Genomic DNA, 21,426 nt, shown 5'->3' on the forward strand with positions numbered 1-21,426 from the left:
AAGTGTATTTTATGTTATTTTTTAACAATATAAAACGCGTTTAATAATTTCAATACCTCTTTTCAACAAAGTAAACAAGCAAACAAATAAAATTGGCTGTAATGTTGAATAGAAAGATGTTACCAGATGTTCGAAAATTAAATGCACAAAAATGAAGGGATGTTCATCAATCTATGTACTTTTGTTTCGTATTGATCTCGATAACATTAGGGAATAAATGAGTATTTTTATTAAAAATTTTAATTTGAAATATGGTATACTTTACAAATTTTCAAACTATGCGTACACTGATTACTCTTAATCTGCAAAAGGCAACACAGAAATGAGAATTCTACTTAGTGAGGGTTATAATCCCTAAGCGCTGTGTTCAGCCTGCCTAGAGTCCGACCGATTTCCAATTTTTGGGCGATGTCGACTGTTTAAAAAAACTACCATACATTCAAGAACAAATACTTTTTAAAAATTTTAGTAATAACAAAAAATCAAATGACTAAATAACATTACAAAAACAATAATCATCCAAGAAGCTATTCACTTATTTGTGTAAATACGTAAATATGTTTTAAAAAATAGTATCTCGCTTATACATATCATTGCAATACTTTGTTCCATAGTCTTTTTCTTATTCAATGTAAAATAAACAGTTTATTAGAAATTACATTTCCCAGTTGTACCCATAGTAGTAAAAATATGCAGCTTTTTCTGACTATAAATGTGTTTTCACGAAAGATTTAGGAATTCAGTGATGAAAATTTTAATATGGAAGAGACATTTTAGCATTCTTTGGCTACTTCCCTTTCGTTTATTTAATGTTTAATACTTTTTTATGAAAAAAATTTCAACCTCTGTACAAAAATTAGCAAAATTTGACAGCTTTTTAATTAGTTTTTTCTAGAAACATTTTGAGTATGCCGCTTTGTAGCCCATTCAATTTTTATTATACGAAGTGTAAATTTTAAGTAGCTAGGACTTGATTTTTGGCAACTTTTGGAAGGTGTTGCTGATTTTCTCCATACAAAAAAAAAAAATTCGAACATACTTTGTATGGAACAAAATGCTTGAACCAAAAATCAACGATAAGTAAGATAAGTATAAGTATTATACTAAAAAAAAAATAAACAAAAAAAATTAGAAATCAAAAATATAAAAGCTGGTTAAACAGTTTCAAACTTTGATGAACATTTGTTAAAATTTGTCAAAAGAAAAATAGCCAAAACTTGCTAAAATGTGTCTTCCCTATTTACATTCTCGCCACCGTACATCATAAAAACGGAACATGAGAACACATTTATGTCAGGAAAACTCAGATTGCATTAATATTTTAAGATGTAAAGGAATTAAAAAAGTAAAAAAAAAAATAACATGGAATGAAGTGCAAAAAAAAATTAAAACGGCCGATGCCGATGCCGATTCTTTTGGCCGATACTAGCCGATGCCGATGCCGATTAATCGGTCGGACTCTAGTTCAGCTCCTCTTCTTCGGCAACTTTTTTTCTGTCGGAATATTTAGTTGCATTTTCTGAATAAATGCGTGTGTATGTATTTACTATGGTGTTCTTTGGTAAAACGATCTCCTGAAAATTGAAATGACTTTTGTTTCCTCCATTCAAAGCCATGAATATAAAACTTTCGATAGCAAGTGCTTCCCACAAATTATTATTTTTGCTTACACATATGAATACATCGTCCACGAAAGTGATGCTTTTCAATCTGTGATAATTATGAACAAAAATAAACGCTCATGTGTATGAATTTGTAAATGAAATCAATTATGTTTGCACAATTTGCATTTGCACTTTCAGTCAATCGAAAAACTACTAGAAATTGAAGGCCACGTCCATGATTTAATGAGCCCCAAAAATACCACTCGCAATGGGGACAGATTGTGTGCGACATTTCATATTTGATTTGACATCCATGTACATTTTTAAGCTAAATTCGGTTGAACATTGAATGTGATTTATTTTGATAAAATGTTGCAAATATTTACACACGATCTCAAGTCAATTTTTATAGATTTATGGCCTTATTCTTATGACATACATCTGTATGTAAATTCTTATAGGCTGGTAACGAAAAATATTTTCCCGTGATAAATACGATGCCAGAATTTCTACAAATCTTCATAGCTGAATTGCTGAATAACAAACACAAAAACAATTTTCCGGTTACAAAATCAGCGCTGACGTGCAGAATAGACCTGTTAGTGTGTCTCAAATCAAGCTTCTTTTAAAAGTTCATAGCGTCGTTTCGGCTCATTACACTGTGCGACAGCTTAAATCGGCATTGAGTAAAATCAAATGCAAGTGATAATTTTAGGTGTTAATAATACTACGTTAATGGCTCAAATATGGTAGATATCCTTAATCGAATCCTTGCACACAATTTATTGTTTAATTAGGTTAAGTTCTTCAAAAATATTCTAAGAAAATATTCATATAAGAGTTCCTGATACGAGGAATTCATTTTTGAAGTTTGTTTCTTTATTAGCTCTGCGCTAGATGTCGCTGTAGGCCAATTTTATTAAATGTCATTGCGATTTTGTCGCATATTTAGTGTTAATGATAACTTAACTTTTTATAAAAATCACCAATATTTTTGCCAGTATCACAACGATCCAGTAGCACATTTCAAGGCTATTGTGCACCCTGTATTGGTTATAGTAGAAAACTGAAAGATGATATTGATATTACAAATGAGGCCATTAGGGCCAGAGGAGCCTATCTCCAATAAAATTTTTTTTAGTAATATGAGAAAGAAGGATCTATACAAAAAAGGCGGTCTTTTACTAAAATGTTCATTGCACCTAAGTGATGCTACATATTTTAGTAAAGGAATACTAAATGGGTGTGCTTCGGGCTATTACCGTTTCGATGCTAGTAATGTATTTTAAAGTGCACCTAAAATTTTTTTGAAATGTCAGTTGCGCCACTCTGGCCCTCATGGCCTCAAATATCAAAAGAAAAAACTGTGGGGGTGCCTCGTTTTCTAGGATGAAATTTTTTCCCCATACAAAAATTGGACCGCTCTAATGTACAAATTTATGTATGTGGGTCCATTTTTTAGTAAGAGTTCCCTCAAGGGACTCTAACGACACTCGTATCAGTTTTTTTTTTTTTTATTACTTCTAATCAATCGAGCTACATGCACAATTTGTATTAAAAATGTTTCAAAGTTGGGTACATAAACACTTTTCTTATGCGTGTATTTTCCATTTTACAGGTTCAAGTAGGAAGCCCTGCTTACGGGGAAGTGCTACGTGGCGATATAATAGCCAAGGTACGTGATTATGATGCCCGCGATTTGAACCACGCCGACGCTGAGACGCTTTTCCGCAACGCCGGCAATGAAATCAAAATCGTCGTGCATCGTGACAGTAAAATCGCATACACACAAGGACTCGGCGCCGAACCGTACGGAACTGGTCTCGGCTCATCACCAGTTAATAGCAACAGCCCAGACTTATCCAATGCCAATGTGCCACACAGGCAAGTTTTTGTGTGTAAATTTGAATGTTTCTTTATTTAATTTTTAACGCATTTCATAACTGTTCGTTCGCAGAGGACCTTCACCATTTTTGCCAGGACCCGGTCATTATGAACGTGCTCTACAATTACCTGTTGATTCGTTGCCGCAAACAGTATTTCCAAAACTGAACGCATCTGGCGGCTATGTGGCACCGCGCGAGAGCGGATGCTTCAGTCCCATGCCGACGCGCGATCACCAACAGGATGTAGCCGAGGAACAAGCGGCCATTGTGAATCAAGTGAGTCAATAAAAATCAATCGTCTAAATCGCTTAACACCGCTTAGCATGGATTAACAACTTAGCACAATTAAATTTACTGCCAATCAAAACTGAATTACGAAACATAATTAAAAATTAAATTTTGTCAAATCGCTTAATAAAGAACATAACAAAGCATTTTTTTATATCTTATTTCAATATACTAAACAGGGTTATCTAAAACAAACTCAATACGTGTATTAACCCTAGAAAGAGTGTGACTAATTTTTTATAACCAAAAGTTAAAAGTTTTGTAGTTTTTATTTTTTGAAAAAGATAAAATTTCTCAAATAAATTTATAATGGCAGGAAGAAAACTCGTTTTTTGAGAAATAGATACCTTAAAGTTTGCGAAAGTAAAATCCGCAACCATGGGCGTAGCCAGGTAGGGCAGGGGGTGCTCGAGCCCCTCCCCCCCTAACTTTCAAATTTTCCTTATATACACATATATAAAATAGTACCCTGAAATGCCAGCTTAATAGCAAAATTAGGAGACTTGAACATTTTTTCCTCTATTCTGGTTTCCATTGTTTTTCCAGGTTTTCCTGGTAAAAAATTGATATTAAGAAGACGTTGAGCTATCAAAAGTTACAGACGAAATATGCTTAGATAAAGGTTGTAAGGCAATGATTTCTACTACTACTTTGCGATGTTAGAACCCATGTGGGACTTACCAGTCATCACTGATGTTAATTCTGACTTTGTTAACGGTTAAGTCTTAGCTGTATTTTTATATCAGAATCTGATTTTTCTGAAAAGCGCAGAGAGAGGATATTGAAGGAAGCAAAGTATTATTTGGTTCATCGAATTTTAAGAGGATTAAGTATTGAGAAAACGGTTAAATCTCTACTCTAAGGGGTTTTTTATACTAAAAAGATGTTTTTTTTATCATAAAAAAGGCTTTTTGGAAAAATAAATGGATACCAAATTCATGCTCATCAACCTCAAATTAGTTTAAAAAAGGCCCTTAAAAAGTCACTTAAAACTCTGTAAAATTGAGTTTTGTCCGTTTTCTTCTAAGAATACTCTCCAATGCACTTAAATCGGGATATTACTTTTTCGCTTTTTTTCTGGGTTACTTTTGTTTTATTTTATTTCCATCATTTTTCAATTAAAATACAGTTCATTCTCTAACAAAAGCCATATATGTATCGACACTTGAGTGGAAGATCGATCTATCTCGGCAGCCAGTTCGAAAACGCTCCATCTCAGTAAACTTTTCATGAACGCCCTAATTCAAAATTTGATTGAAAAACGCTCTATCTCAGCTGCTGATTCAAAACCGCCCTATCTCAGCACATTTTCATTACATTTTCAGCTGCAAATTCTGAGATAGGGTGTTTTCCAATAAAATTCGGAAATGGGGCGATCTTCAATCACATTCTGAAGTAGGGCATTTTTAAAAAGTTTTCTGAGATAGGGCGTTTTCGAACTCGCTACCGAGATAGGTCGATCTTCCACTCAGGTATCGATATGTAAATGAAAGTTTCAAATTTTGTAGAAAATTAAAAAAAATGCATAAAAATTTCAAAGTGTTGAGTACGTAGGTTTGTATGTAGCCAATTAAATTTGAGTGTAGTAAAGTGCAAGTTTGAAGAAGTTACACATTACCGTTATTTTTTTTTTTTAATTTTTTGACTGACACTCTTCTGCAATTTTTTTCATATAAACAATGCAAGCAAGGGGTTAGGGAAAAAGTTTTAAATTTTGATGAAAATTTTATATAATTTTCGTTAGGATGGGTTTTGTCAGGGAACAGACTGTATTCTAATTCAACAAGTAATTTTGAACCAAAAAACAAAACCGACTTTAATTCTGCAGACTTGATGCAGAAATGAATCTAGATGCTCTAGGAATATTTCTTCATCAAAAAGAAAATTTTGAAAAAAATGTCGCTTACGTTATTTTGGCAATTTGGGCTCGATATAAATGTGAAATCTTCTCCCATACAATACAGGCGATTGAAAAGCAACTTCGTGAACGTTCATCTAACTTAGCAGCGCAAACGCTCATTACTGCGCCTTGCAAATGATGGATCAATGCTTCGAGAAGCAAACAAATTTACTATTTCTTTTTTTTTTTTAATTTAATCTTTAATTTTTACTTTTTTGTATCAGAACAGTTTTTGACAATTTAGATAAGAGAAGCAGGATAGCAAGACATCTCTGGCCTAAGCTGGACAAGCGTAGATCTCTCCCTCTCCTCCACTTGGAGCGACCACTGCTGCGACAAGTTATTGGAATTCTCACCGGGCATTGCCTGATGGGAATCCACGCTACTAAAATGGGTTTGCAGTCAAACGACTACTGTCGTAGCTGCCGTGAAGAGGAGGAAGTCGAATGCGTGGAGCACTACTTATGCCACTGTCCTGCTCTGGCGGTGAGGTCGTCGATGCTCGTTCCTCCATTATTCTTTTTAATGTCTGGCCGAACTTGATTCAGTCAGTATCTATGACTTTGTGCGCTTCATCAGAGCTACGAAGTGGTTCCATTTCTAGGGTAAGAGTTGGGACATATGGAGTCTCTAACACAACGGGCCCTAACCTAACCTAAGAGAAGCTATAAAATAAATGTAGTTTTTGCCCTAATACCTGTTTAATATGTCCTGGTACTACCTTCTAAGTTTAGTGTTCTTTAACTGTTTCGAAAAATGTTAAAAGGTTAGTCATCTCAGTTAAGAAAGGTACTCCTAGATCAACGCATACATAAATTTCAATCACTTCACTTCTCTAGCTGACAAATTTCATTATAAATGGCTACTCAATCAAGAAAAATTAAGAAGGTTAAGAGAGTTTAAAAATTGTGCGGCGTATCTTATTTGCTCCTATGGACTTTCAAAAACGACAGTATTGAACCATAGTAAACATTTTCTTATCCGGCGACATATAACCATTCCTTATTAACTATTGTGCAGTGCTTATTTTTTGCACACGAAATCGGTCGATCCTTCAAGTGGTTTTGATTACTGTACGGTGTGTTGATGCTCCTAGGGAGGCTCCAAAAACAGTCCCAAAGAAGCATACCCGCAGGGGAAAAGGGCATTCTCAATATATATGAAAAAAGTGTAGCTTTAGGACTCCTTAAATGATTGATTTCGGAGCCCCAAAAAGCAAAGATTCCCTGCAGACTCCCCTATTCTCCTATGAATTTGTGAAAAGGACTTCTTAAATCCTCCGTAGATAACCAAGACGTTGTTTTTCGGCTTTACGGATTTTCACAATGTTCTTAATTTTGTTTATAATTAATAAGTATTAACGTTTTTTCAACATTTCTTTTAATTGAAAAAACGTTAAACTAAAAAATGATTTACATATTATTCCATAAAACCAGAGAAAAAACGGAAAAATCATGAAATAAATCTAAAAATATTTTTTATCTTGTTTAAAATACGTTCTTCTTAGGTTTGAAACCACCTTGCGCCCGCTCTATGGAATTCTTTGCCAGAAGCAGCATATTTTTTATTAAATACATCTGAAAAGTTCTAAAGTCAGACAAAAGTAATTTTTTATGCAGTTTTTTTTTTGCGGTGACCCTTTTCAGGAATATTCAGAAACGACGATCAGTATCTTCTTGATTGGAAACTTCTTTTTCAATTCACAGACTACATAGATACAAAAAACAAAAAAAAAAGATAACATGAAAACATTTTGACTCCCTTCTCACTCCATATTCGCAGCGCTCTCAAAACGCTCTTTCAAGGTGTGGCTGTGGGCGTAAAACCTGCGCAGTTGCCTATGAACAGCTTGGCAATTTTTCATCCGATTTTAAAAATCAAACGTGCCATGAAAAGGGGATTTATAGGCCTTTTAAACGATGTTATTGTTAGCTTGTGGAGAGTTTTCTTCAGGTAAAATTTCAAAATACCCAATTTTTCATAATTTTTTCAACTTTGACCTAATTTCAAGAATTTCTATGAAGGTTGCCAAATATGTAGTATTTATCTAAAGGTACATTTATTGTCGAATAAATTTATGCCTCAACTAATGCAATTCCATTAAAATTGTCGAATTTAAGCAGTTTAAGTATAAATACGGCCTATATGTATGTGTATGCGCCGGACATTCAGATTTTTTGAGCAGTGTGGCTAAGAAATTCCTCAATATTTACTGATAGTTTGTATATATATAGAAATAAAATAAAATTTTTAGAAAATAGGCGTGGCACCGCCCTCTTACATCATGTATGTGTATCTCAAAAACTACTTCACCGATCTCGACCAAATGTGGGAATTTGTACTCGACCCCACCTACACAACCTACACCAAATTTTGTTTCAGGTGTATTTCGAGATTTTTTTTTTTTATAGCACCGTGTAATTAACTAAGTAGTACTACATTTAATCCCTAAGTGAGGGCAAAAACTAATTTGCTCAGGCCTTCTTCAAGAGCATACAGGTGAAGGCCGTCGGCAGCTTTGTTGTTTTGTAAGAAATCTATTTTAATTCCTAATATTTACAAATACATATACTTACGTATATATACACTGAAAGAGTGCACGGCAAAGTGGCGGCATGACGCACACGAAATGAAAAAGCAAAAGCAGTCGCAGCAGCCAACAAAAATAAATCGTTGTGCATCCAGATCAGCCGACCGCTATGACATTCCTTGCTGTCATTGACATTCACAGGTTCTAATGATAATTAAAGTGACGTTGATGATGCTCATTGACAGCATTTACAGGTATGCATACATGTATGTACTTACATATATACATATGAGTACAGTCTACACCAGATAATTGCAATTAATATTTTGGTATTTACACAGCGAAGCAGTAAGCAAATAAAGTTCGATAATCACTTTATTTATTTCGAGCTGAATTCACAGGAAGTCCAGTCTAGGCAAACTTTTGCATGGTTGGGGTGTCAAAATGGTGGTGCCCAAATTTTAAGCTGACATTGTTACAGGCAGTGGAAATTTTAAGTTGATCTTAGCACTTGCATATATAAATACATACATAGGATGTACATACATACATACATATTAATATCCTCACTCCACCCATTCCTCCGACAGGTCGGAGAATGATTAATTAAAATGAAACGTCAGCTTGCGTTTCAACAAAATAAATCGATAAAAATAAATACAAGATGAAGGAATGTATATAAATGTGCATGACCTTATATACATACATACATACACACATATGTATATGAATATTCATACATATGTGCCACTTGGCGCAGCTATGTGTCAGCAGTACAGCACGTCGTATGAGTGATCCACAACACGCCGAACAATGACAGCAGGCCACAGCTTAAAGATGCTTCTTTGTTCATTTGCGAGGTTGCAACCTTCTGGCAGCACTCACTGCCGAAATCATGATGCTGGGGCTGGGGCTGATGCTGATGGCAATGCTGCTGGTAATGATGAATCAAAAAAAAATATTCAAGGACACTTCGAGTGGAGGTGTAATTTTAGCTCTTCAAGGGTGTTTACAGCAGCGCGCGTTAAACTTTCATGGCTCATGCTTTCGTAAATCATTGCTCTGTTAGCATTTGGGCTGCCTTGTTTTTGTTTATTTGTTTATTTATTTACATGAGTGTAGGAGGGACACGTACATATACATAAATATAAACATACATATATACCAACACAATTACATACATACATATGTGCATGCTTTAATATGTAGCTACAGGGTTATTGAAAAAATTAAATTTTTATAAATACCATACCTTCCATTTTTCCAAATTTGATTGAAAATACACCAAAATGGCCAGTAGTAAGATTAAGTTTTCTTTCTCGATGAAGGATTCACAGACTGCACGAATGTGATCTACTGACAAATTTTTTCCATCTCGGCGGAGAGCGTTTACCTTTGTCTTTGTCTCTAGACTTCTAATTGAGCCATCTAACGAGTTTGTGTCTAATGCCTAGTGCTTCAAGAGTGCTTTCAGGACTTTTTCCGAATAAATTTGTGCATTCATTTTCACACTTCCAGAGGGTGGTGCACACAAAAATAGATATAAAGCAACAATGGCGTCCATATACATACATATTTACTCGTTTGAACTGCATTGTAATTGTTCTGAACAACCCAGAATGCATACATATATATGTAGGTACATATGTACATACGCATGTACTATTTACCGAACCTGTTTACTTAAATGAGTCTGCGAATAACCATTGAAAACAGGTGAAAAAAATATTTGGTAGATTGTGTCAACAGACACGCATATATATAAAAATCGATCGTCATATGTTCATACATATGTACCTAGGTGAAAAATGAAAAATAACTTTATTTATTATCAAAAAACAAAAAAGAATTAGTTATCCTATGTGAGGCTACCATACTCAAGCCTTGTCTATACTTACATACATACATACATATATATGTACGTCCACCCCAGAGGAAAAGTTTTCACGAGCCAAACATCTTAGTCAGTGTATTATTTTAGAAAACTGAAAACCAAACGGAAATCGTGTGGCCGAAAATGATTCAAAAGCATTACGAGCACTCGAAAACCTGAAATTTTGCCGCACTCTAAATAAAGATCTCGAAAACCAGCAACTGCGTGCTGACTAAAAGACTATTTATACACAGTATATGTATGTAGGTACATAGATATGTATGTGTCTCATTGGCTCCAAAAACCTCTATATGCATAGGCTTATGCACATAAATACATACATACATACATATATAAGTAAAAATGTAAGCGCTATTTAGTTTCAGACAAAATTTTCTCGTTATATCTCGAAATGTTTCCAATCGGGCCTTTAAGGCGAATTGCTCTCGTATCTCGAAAATGTAAAATATATACGTATGTATGTATGTCGGTATGTATGTTTTTATTTTCCAAATTTTCAAATTCGTTCAGTGCCATGCAGTTGGCCACTACCCCGCACTGCTGTGCCTCGCCTTGTGCCAAAACAGCAGCAAGAGGCGCGCGTGGGTGCTGCTAAATATGCCGCCATACACAAGTCCAAGTTTATTGCTTTTCGTTTTTGTTTTCGCTAAAAACAAAATGGTAATATAGAAAATAATTTTGAAATGAAATGATCGTGCCTTACGAACGCTCTCTGGCGGCGGGACAACCGACTACTACTGCACATGCACACATGCATACATATACTTATGTACATATGTATGTATGTATGAGTAAATATGTACAAACATACATACATACATACATATAAAATCCATTTAAATGACCGTCTGCTGTAGCCAATGGAATGTACGAGACGAGGTAATTTGTGTGTGGCTGTAACAACAAAAGCAACTGTGCGGTGGGTCGGTCGCCCAAAGGCCACTTGCACACACGCTCTTCTCCCCTTCCCGCCTCCGCAGCTTCGCAAGGCACGCCAAATATTAAGATTCAAATATTTTTGAATTGTTTGCTGTTGCTGTTTTTTTTTTTTGTTATTGGCATACTACATGTACATACATATACATATGTATATCTCTACCTATCCATGTATAAATACACATGTATGTATATCGCATACATTGGCACATATTCTCTTATATACAAAAAAAAAAATACGACTAAAAATCTGAAAATTCAGGCAGCTGTGGAAAAAATCGCCAATTTGTGAAAAATTAAAATTCAGTTGCTTTCGGAATATTGAAAAAATCAGTTCAAATCCTTAGAAGTTTAAGAGTAGTGAAAAATAAAAAGCCAAAATTCCAAACGATCTCTAACCAACGAGTACGAATTGACGAACAAGTGAAAACGACATTTACTCCAATATTTAAGAGTTTCAACGGAAAAGTTGGTCGATTTTTTTTAAACAAATAAATATTTATTTTGTTTTCCAATTACATACTCTATTCTTAAATATTATATAGACCAAAGCAAAATCAAATAGACTATAAATACTATAATATAACTAAAGTGGATTCTGCATTGAAAAGTGAAAAATTGTTATATAATTCTCAAAACTAAATATTTGCTGTTTTTTTTTTTTACTTTTTCAAAAAAGGGCGTTGACAAATTGTAAATTAAAAGTTGCACACATACAAATCACACAAAACCACAGAGAAAAATGGAATACGTCCAATTCAAAAACGGCACCCCACACTACTATAGGGCCAAACCGGATCTCAATGAATGCATTCAATATCAAGTAAGCCACCCACGCCTCTAACGGAAATCAAAGTATTTTTTATTTATTTAAATAAATGCGCAATTACATATATTAGTTAATATCTAACTAACACACAGATCGTATTCATACATATGTGGTATGTATGTATGTATATGTATACGCTTACTTGTTTACAACGAGTTTCTAAAAAAAAATATTAGTGTAACAAAATATTTTCCAAATTAAAATGATTTAAAGGATTTAAAAAATTAACATTCCACTGGCCTAAAAAGTTTGAAAAAAAAACTGTTATCGGAAGTGCTAAAAACTTCAGCTTCACTCTTTACCAAACGAAATTAATACCGATTTATATCAACGTCTACTAAGCACGTACATATGTATGTATGTATGTATGTATGTATGTATAGTAAGCACACATGGAATTAGACATGTTACCGAAGATGGCTAACGTCCAAAAACCCAAAACTATGGAAAATTTAAAATGTTTATTTATTTTAAAACATTTTTGCGTATTAAAAAAAACAAATTGTTGTAAACAACGCGCCCATATGGAGTTCCAGAACATTCGACGCTTATCCTCTATGAAACTTGTGCACATACATACATACATACATCTTTCTCCAAAGCATAACAAGCGAAAATTAAGAAATCCATGGTGAATTGAATGAGATGAAGGAAAAAGTGTGATATTTTGAAACATTTATGATTTTGCGAATGTATGTATATTGATCATTAGAACAAACGATCACGTATGTAGCACTGTATACCTAAATTATTTTTAGAAAACCGAGAAATGTACAAACATACATACATACATATTGTTACCTTAATGTAGAAAGGCCCTAAGTCATTTTCAATGAAAATTCAGTTGGGTACAAAAGTTGGTAGATTACTTACTGAAGACTTAATCAAATTTAAAATCTAATACTATATCATAACAAATAATTCTGTTGGTATTATAACCGAGTGCAATGAAAACAATCGCAACTGAAGAACTTTTATTTTTGTTAAGTTTTATAACTACTCTGTAAAGAAACAAAAATATGTTAGATGGGGCCTTTCTGCCTGCATTTGTACATGAAAATGAAAGCATTGAATTTATATCGGTTTCATATTTTCTAGCACAATTATCGCTCTCTCTATAGATTCTAGAAAGTCTCCCGTAAAATTATTTGTTATAAAATCCGTTGGCACTTTAACGATTTTACTTTTGGTAGATATTTGTGACCAGGGTACGGATTTTATGGAAATTGCCTTTTTTTCTGCTAAAGAGATAGAGTATATTCGCTTAGGAATGTCCACGATTTAGCTTTCCCAGATTCCATATATACACATTTGGAGTTGCCCTTTTTAAGATATTTGTTGCCTTTTTTGCTTTTAGTACCTTTAAAAAAGTGATTATAGCGAGGAGAAAGCCCTTATTCCTGATAATATTAAAGTTTCTTGTATCAACTCACGTCGAGCGCACGTTTAGTACATTCAAAGCTGTGTTAGAGCCTCTTCTGTTACAAAAAAATCACGCTGATAAAGAAGAAAATCGATTGATAAATCAAGAAGTAATATGTGGTCATATGAAAAGGCGCAAAAATTTTTTGTATAAAAAATGAGCAGGAACGAATGTTACTCATACGCCATGTACAACTGAAAATATCTCGATAACTTATCCATAGAATAAAAACTTAACTCGATTTTCGAAATCAGCAAGCAATTCTATATAGGAATTAGATAGTGGCGTCCGTTGATATTTTTCCTGTAAACCAGTGTTATTTTTAATTTTTTGTATTTTTAGTGCCTTCTCTTCTTTTTTTTGCTATTTCTAGTGCCTTTTCGTTATTTTATTTTGCCTTTTTCTATAGGTTTTTAGATCCTAAACATCCGTTTGCTGTTTGTGACATTTGTATGTACATAGTATGAATATCTACACCAACAACGAATTGCTTCTGATTAAATATGATTTGGTTGTAATTGTCCGTAATTTGACTTCACTTAAAGAATATTTAAGAAGGGAAAACCTCACAGGATTCGCACTTCTATTTTTTTCATGTCCGTTATGACCTCCTTTACACCGATTTTGCCGACACCAATGTCCTAAGTGCACCTAAGGACTGTATTAAAGCTACGCAGCGGCAATTTCTTTTTTAAGTGATTTCCATTTTCGCATAATTTATTTAACTCTAAAGTCGTACGTAAAGTCCGGCATCATGTATAAAACATGAATGAATAGAAAATGTAAGGAATATTGGCTTTATTCATAGTATTTTGAAGCACATGCTCATATTCGAGTAACCAGTAAAAAGTTATTAACTTTAAACCAAATTTTTGATTCCATTAAAAAGTTTTCCTTTTGTTGCAATTAACTTCTTATCTGAAACAGTCATTAAAAAGGTGTTTGTTTTTAAATACATACATACCTATGTATGCACATATCATACAATTGAAACTGAATTCTAAAATGCAAATGCATCATTTAAATATGTCCATATGTATGTAGGTATGTATTTTCAAGTGTGTATTTGTATTTGCATGTAGTAAATAGCAATTGTATGTACATAAGTAAATACAAAATATCTACTCTATTATTAATGGCCACACACATATAAATCCATATACATACATACATACGTTGCAGTAATAAATATAAACAAATTTATTTTGAGACGACACCTGCTTCGTCACGTCAATTTTCACTTTTTCAAGTTATGTGCGCAAATAAGTTTTCAAGTTTATTTATCTGTTCGAAAATTTTGGCTCTTTGTTTTGCAATTCAAATGTACATACCATAAATAATGCATAAGTATGTACGTCTGCATGAACAAACATACATATGCATGCACATTTTCATATATATACATCCTCGATATGCATGCACACATATGTATTATTTAATGGTCTCCGATTTGAAAAATCCGTTCTTTATTTTCAATTGTACTGAACTCAGGCAGGACGTTTTCTGCATCAGTTCTATTTTTATATTATAGTTTTTAAATACATTTTATAAGATCTAAAATTATTTACATCAACAAAAAATTAAAAAACTTACATTTTCATGGTCACAATGTGCACACCAACAAATGTGCACTGCAACTCAACGAATATTCAGAGAAAATGCATCACTACGAATAACGCCACAATTATAAATGTCACCTGAAGACATACTACCGTCATAGAATGCGTAATTGTACCGTACCGTAGAGTGAGATTAGTTCTGGTTCGTTTAAAAAATATTCCACGCTTTCTTTTAATAGTACGATCAAAATAGAAATCAAATGCATTAAAATACTTTATTTGTAAGATATTTGGTCATTTTATTAAAGGTTCGTCACTTTTGTTGATAAATACACACGGCTTCAATTCATTTGTATGGTTGTGAGCTTATTTGATTTTAATCTTATTTCAATAAATTAATATTAATTTTCTATCTACTTATGTATGTATTCGGTTTTACTAATGCACTATCTGATGGATTTTCTTGTTTCGTGTTAACATTTTCCAAGGCAGGAAGTGTCGTCTAAAATAGAAGCAATTAGCTGTTTGTCCTTTAAAGCTCCATTCACCTCCTCTTCGTCCCATTGCAGCACCACTTTGCACAATCGTGGTTCTTTTTTGCGCATGATTCGTAGTATGCCGCGTGTCTCAACCAACTCAACTAGTCCGGCAAACTCAGCTTGATCCAAAACGTGTATATTGCGCTTAAGACACACGCGTCGATACACTTCGTGCAGCCGTCCAATGGTTATGTCTTTATTGCGTTCTTTACGCAGCATCAACATGAGCGTACATAACGCAATCTTCTGCTGCAGTGGAAACGAGTCTTCTATGTCCTCTTGAAGGTTCTGTGAAGTACCATACACTTTGTTTAACACCTCAGCTACTTGTGTTACTTGTACTGGTTTAAGGATAACTGCCGAAAAAAAGTAGTTTTGAATAAGAAATAATATTTTTAAAGAAGCCACCAACTTACCCTCTTCAGTCTTTTCGTCGCTATTATTACCCAAAGCCAAGCTATTAAGATTAACCTGTCGCTGACCTAATTTCATCTGTTGTTCTGCTATTTCAGCCACTCTTCTGCCAATATCCAGTGCGCGCCGAACGTCACCACTCACTGCACTGACTTTGGCTGCTAAAAGCTGGAGTGTGACGGGCGGAAAGATATCCAGCACGCCAGCTTCTTCTAGCCTTGCCCGAAATATCTCAACTATTTGCTGTTTGTTGTAAGGAGGGAAATGCATATGACGTGGCTTTAATTCACAACGTGCATTTAAACGCATTAGTGTACGCTCTGTTAGATCGAGACTATTGGCTATGCCCACCAAAAGCAGTCGAGCTCCTGGTAGCGAAGGCCACTCGAAAATAGTATAAAGCACCGATTGTTTGGAGCTGCAAAGCTGATCGATTTCGTCCAATACAATGAGCAGCATGCGACGCGATGTTCGCAAATGATTCTGTACAGCTGCCAAATAATCCCGCTCACTGCGTCCGGAAGGATGAAGTTTTATTTCAGTACACAGCTTCTTATACACTCCATTAATGCTGGCAATGGACGTGCAATTGATGTAAACACATTGCAGTTTTTTTGGATAGCTCAGGTGACCTTAAAAGCAAAGAAAGGCAAGCTGTTTTTCCAGTACCAGGTTGTCCAGACACATATAAACTACCAGATCGTTGTTCTTGTAAATGTTCCTGAAAGAATTCTCTTAGCTCTTGCAATTGTTGTTCTCGCCCAGGTAAATTTTGTGTTTCTGCGCTGTTCAAAACACGACGTGCACTTTGGTATTTGTTGCGAGTGGGTGTAACACGTGTTTCGACTTTTGCTTCCTCTGCACCAGCGGATGTGTACTCCTCATCTTCATCAGTGTCAGCAGCATTACGTTCATCTATACTCAAACGATCAATTAATCTTGAAGGGCTTATCACCTGAGTCTTTGGTTTCCAACGTGCCTGCTTAGGTGGCGATACATCTTGTTCTCTTTGCCATAATTCGCAATCATCATCACTTTCGTCATTGCATAATTTATGTGAGAGGCTAGTGCGTTTTTTGGCTAATCCAGATTTAGTGCTGGACGATGCCGATTGTACTACCTTAGCACGACGTGGTGTCTTCTGTTCCTGGACATTTGTCGTCAACTGATTGCACTTCGTTTGATTTCTATTTTTTTCTTTGCTCATAACGTTGAGAATTTCCGAATTTTCTTTATCTATTTCTGCAAACGTAGGTGATTTTCTACTCGTATTCACTTCCTCCTCGTCACTGCTTGTAACGCAATTCTTCGCTTGGCGGCGACGCCACAGCTGTGAACTGCGAGGTGTTTGAGAACTAATAACTGGAGGTGAACACGTAGATTGGCCAATGCTGCTAAGACGAGTTGAACGGCGCACTGTAGTCATAATTAAAAAAAAACGTTTATAGAATAATTTAGTAAAATAAACTAAAAGTCAGTCTTCTCAACAAATTCGATGAATTTTACATGCAAACCAAGCATCCGATGATATGGCGCCAAATTACATGACAGCTGTCATCGGAAACCAGCTGTCAATAAGGTTGCCATATAACTCAGCACAGGGTGCATCAAATGATGGCAGTAACTGTAGCCCTTAACGCAGTGCTTTGGTTAACCAGATCTTTACCTACGTATTTGTATTTCTAAATTTCAGTTTTTATTTCGTATTGAATTTTCATACATTTTTACTTTACTTCTGCTGTTGCTCTTTGCATACTGAACTCTTTGCTGCCAACAGCTGCATCAGATTTTCAGAATTACGTAAGCTACTATAAATACAAAACGAACATATCTCCGCATAGAATTCATCTATCCAAAGAGCAAACGAAGGAGAGCAAATTACGAGAGAAATTTCAAATAGACGGATAAATATACTACAAACGCAAACTATTTAAAATCGCATATAAAAAACCTAAAGGCCTTACATAGTACATATCGCACACCGTTTGCAAAAGAGTCACAACTCAAAATTACACGTTTCTCAGAAAATGCGAAAATACGATATTTCTTAGCGCATGATAATCATATGCGCAGGGCGACTTTACCTTAGGGTTTTTTTTTTTACAAATTGGAACAAAAATTTGATACAGCTTTTGCTGAAAGGTAAATAAAAGCTCTGCGGAAAAATTTCGCGCATAATCTCAAAAATGCCAAATTTTGAGTTGTGGCTCTTTTGAAGACGGTGTGCGATATGTACATATTGTTAGAAATTTTGTTCTAGAACATATTTGTATCTTTATGTATATACTTATATTTGTATTTATACATGGCAATGCATGAAAATTAATCTATCGGAACACAAACATATGTGCTTAGATGTATTTTTCTACTTCGTATTTTTTTAGCAGACATTTAATGAAATCGTTCTTTGTACATATGCAGATACATATCTCATATCGCAGAATCAAAGCAATAAGGCCGCAATTCGATTTGTTTTTTAGGAAGAGTAAAAGAATTTAATTTTTTTTTAACTGTTACATCTGCTTCATATGTTAGTTATACATAGCAGTTAAATCAGAAAATTAAATGCATATCGCACACCGTCTTTAAAAGGGGAAAAACTAAAAAAAAAAAACTTTTGGCCGATTTTTTTTTGCGTAAATCAATTCATAGGAGTTTTCGTATCTGATTTTTTAGTTGAGAAATACATACATATGTACATAATAGACTCGTCATACTTTGAAGAGTTTTGGCTATATTTCTTTAGTTTATTTTATGTTTAATATTTTTTTATAAAAGCCTAGGTATTTAGTTATACAACAAACACCATATAAATCCCCTTTTTAAACTTTGAACAAAAATTATAAAATTTCGAAAAATTTTCACCAAATTTTCAAACTTTTTATTCAAAATTTTTGGAAACATTTTTGGTAAGAGCAAGTTTCGATTGGCTACAAAATACCGTTGATTTTTAAGATTATTTTTTTTTGCTGACGGTGTCACGCATTTTTTCCCATACAAAGTGTGCTCGACAATTTTTTATTCAAAGAGAATGCCTAGCATCGTCAACCAAAAAAAAAAAAAAAAATTGTCAAAAATTAACGGTATTTTCTAACCACTTGAAATTACACTTTATTATACTAGAATTGAATGGGCTACAAAATTGTATATCAAAACTTTTTCTAAAAATTTTGCCTACCAACATTTCATACCATTCCAAGCCAATCATAAGAAGGCGGTCCTTTAATATCGCCCAGTTGTCATCCTCCAATAGTAGCGTGAGCCTTGGTGTCAAACAAATGCCGCCTACAAACAGCTGTTTTTTTCTGACGAGCTTTCTCATGGGGTCGCTGTGGCTAGAGGTGCAGAGTGGTAGCTCCGCGGTACCAAGGTTCGATCCCTGGTCAAAGAAATATCCCAAGAGAGAAAAGGTTTTTTCTCCATTTACCCATTGGAGGAGGCGTAAAACTGTAGGTCTCTACCTTGGAGAAGAAGCTCGGCCAAACACTTAGACAAAGTATTAGCTTCAAAATATTATTATTATTATTCCTCATGGGGAATTAAGCTCAAAGACAGGGGCTAGGGTGGGAGATATTTTTTTTTATTTATTCTAAAAATTTCAATAAAATGTTTGTAACATGTATTCAAATGGAATTAATTAGAATTACCTGCATACGTACATTTTTGCACTGTTATCAATAAAACAATAATAGTGAACAATTTGCACTAAGGCACCTCCATTTTAATGACAAACTTTAAAAAATAATATCTTTCTCTTTTAATGCAGCCATACCGAACAACTCCACTGGTTCTGCCTGGTGCTAAAGTCAAGAAGGATGCTCCAACCACAGAATCATACTTGAGGTATCACCCGAATCCGGCTGTGCGCGCTCATCCCGGCCACGACTTCCATGACAGCGTGATGAAGCAACGCGTCGCCGACACCATGTTGCACAAAGTAGTTGGCCAGGATGCCGATACTGGCAGGGTAAGGCCGAAGCCGACTTTTACACCTACATACATATATACATACATACATAAGTAGCATGACTACATCCAACTATTTTGTCGCCTTACAGGTATTCCACAAACAATTCAACTCTCCCATTGGCCTGTATTCAGACAGCAACATCGAGAACACCATCAGACAAACAGTTCCGTAAGTGTCGAATATTTTTTTTTAACACTTTAACTCGAATTATTATCTACATACATACATACTATGTATATTTTGCTATACACAAAGGAATGTTGATATACATTTGAGATTTTATTTTCGATAAATTACTCGTAGCTTATAATCAATATAAACACATATATATATATATATATACATATATATATATTGTGACGACACATAATGCTTAATTAATTATATCTAATAAATACGAGCTGCAACCAAAGGCTTTTTTTTTGCCCATTTAAGTGGCCATCATTTTGCGGAGCGTAGGCCAAACAATATGCACATGTTTGGACTTGCTCATGCTGTCGTCATCAGTATTACAAAAGGGCCCATGTGACTTTTTTCGGAAAAATTTTGTTCAAATACATACCGGTCCAAACAGCAAGTTTGCTTCAGAGTTGCATTCCAGCTTTTAGCTTAATTTATATATAAAAAAAAATAATAAAAATAAAAATTGCCTATTAGGTCCTTTTGTCATGTTAACGACGACATTCACCGCCGTTTGAGCGCATAACACGCTTAGCAAATTGCTTTAATTTTTTATATAGTAAACTAGGGCGTTAAATCCATAAATATGAAAATGATACAATTTTGTAAACTAAAAATTTTTTAAACTCTATAAAAGTTATGATATATGTTTGTAGGTTGTTTTTCATATCGGCAAATATTTTTGTTTTATTTTGGAAAACTTCAAACCAAACATTTTTTTCGTGGACCCTAGCTTTTGCCTGCGCCAATTTTGCTTATTTTCATAGCTAATTTTGCATATGTCGAACGAAAGAGTAATCACATGACATTTAAGGACTACAAATAGTACCAAAAAACATCTAGAAGGTGTAATAAAAAAAAAAAAAAAAATCCAGTACGGGTTACCATAATGAATTATTTGTTCTCCGCTTAAGTCATACTCTCCAGAAGCACTGTAAGGGTTATTACTTCTAGGTGGCACCGTGGTCGATTTTTGAAAATACCTAGCCAGAAAAAAACTTAATTTTGTAATAGTATACCCTTATCCCAACTGTTTAACAAAAAACTAATATTTTATTTCGAATCAGAAATATAGGAGAAAATTATTTCAAACTGAATAAAATTTTTGCAAAAAGTGTTTATAACTGTGAAAAAATTAAAAGCATTCTTCTTACCAAATTCACATTGAAATTCAAAATTGGTTTAAGAATAAACATGTGTGATAAAAATTGATTAATTCTCGTAAAAATGTTTCTTTTTTATGACTAAGTTGAAAATATTAGGGTGTTAAAAACAATTTGAATTATTCGGCCAGATGTACGACCTAAACCGGACCACTAAAAATTTAAATTTTCAACATTATGTAGTGTAATTTTTACTCTGAACTTTGGATTCAAAATGTAAATTGACAGATCACCATTTGAAAAAAGTGTAGCTTCCATTCATTGGAGTAGGGTGATTACTTTTTCATCTCCTTGAGAAAATCTGTAAATAT

General features: G+C 34.2%; 2 protein-coding genes across 5 annotated transcripts in view; one reads left to right on the forward strand and one right to left on the reverse strand.

Moving 5' to 3' along the window:
• The window catches only part of LOC118751072, a gene marked incomplete at its 3' end in the record, with an annotated part of 32,471 nt that extends 12,531 nt beyond the window's left edge, over nucleotides 1–19,940 (forward strand). Inside the window, 4 exon segments of one of the 4 annotated variants that reach the window (XM_036485835.1) lie at nucleotides 3,223–3,488; nucleotides 3,562–3,766; nucleotides 19,569–19,769; nucleotides 19,861–19,940. In XM_036485835.1, the coding sequence (XP_036341728.1) occupies nucleotides 3,223–3,488; nucleotides 3,562–3,766; nucleotides 19,569–19,769; nucleotides 19,861–19,940 (752 nt within the window). 4 annotated transcript variants of the gene reach the window in all.
• Nucleotides 15,121–17,352, reverse strand: LOC118751071 (cell division control protein 6 homolog). The gene is given in 3 exon segments (XM_036485834.1): nucleotides 15,121–15,744; nucleotides 15,805–16,417; nucleotides 16,419–17,352. Coding segments are annotated over 3 exon segments (1,845 nt in total). The 5' UTR covers nucleotides 17,229–17,352; the 3' UTR covers nucleotides 15,121–15,322.
• Nucleotides 19,941–21,426: the final 1,486 nt, after the last annotated feature.

This window comes from Rhagoletis pomonella, unplaced genomic scaffold (genome assembly GCF_013731165.1).
Source record: "Rhagoletis pomonella isolate Grant_MI unplaced genomic scaffold, Rhpom_1.0 Rhpom_scaffold_00513, whole genome shotgun sequence".
Lineage (NCBI taxonomy): Eukaryota > Metazoa > Arthropoda > Insecta > Diptera > Tephritidae > Rhagoletis > Rhagoletis pomonella.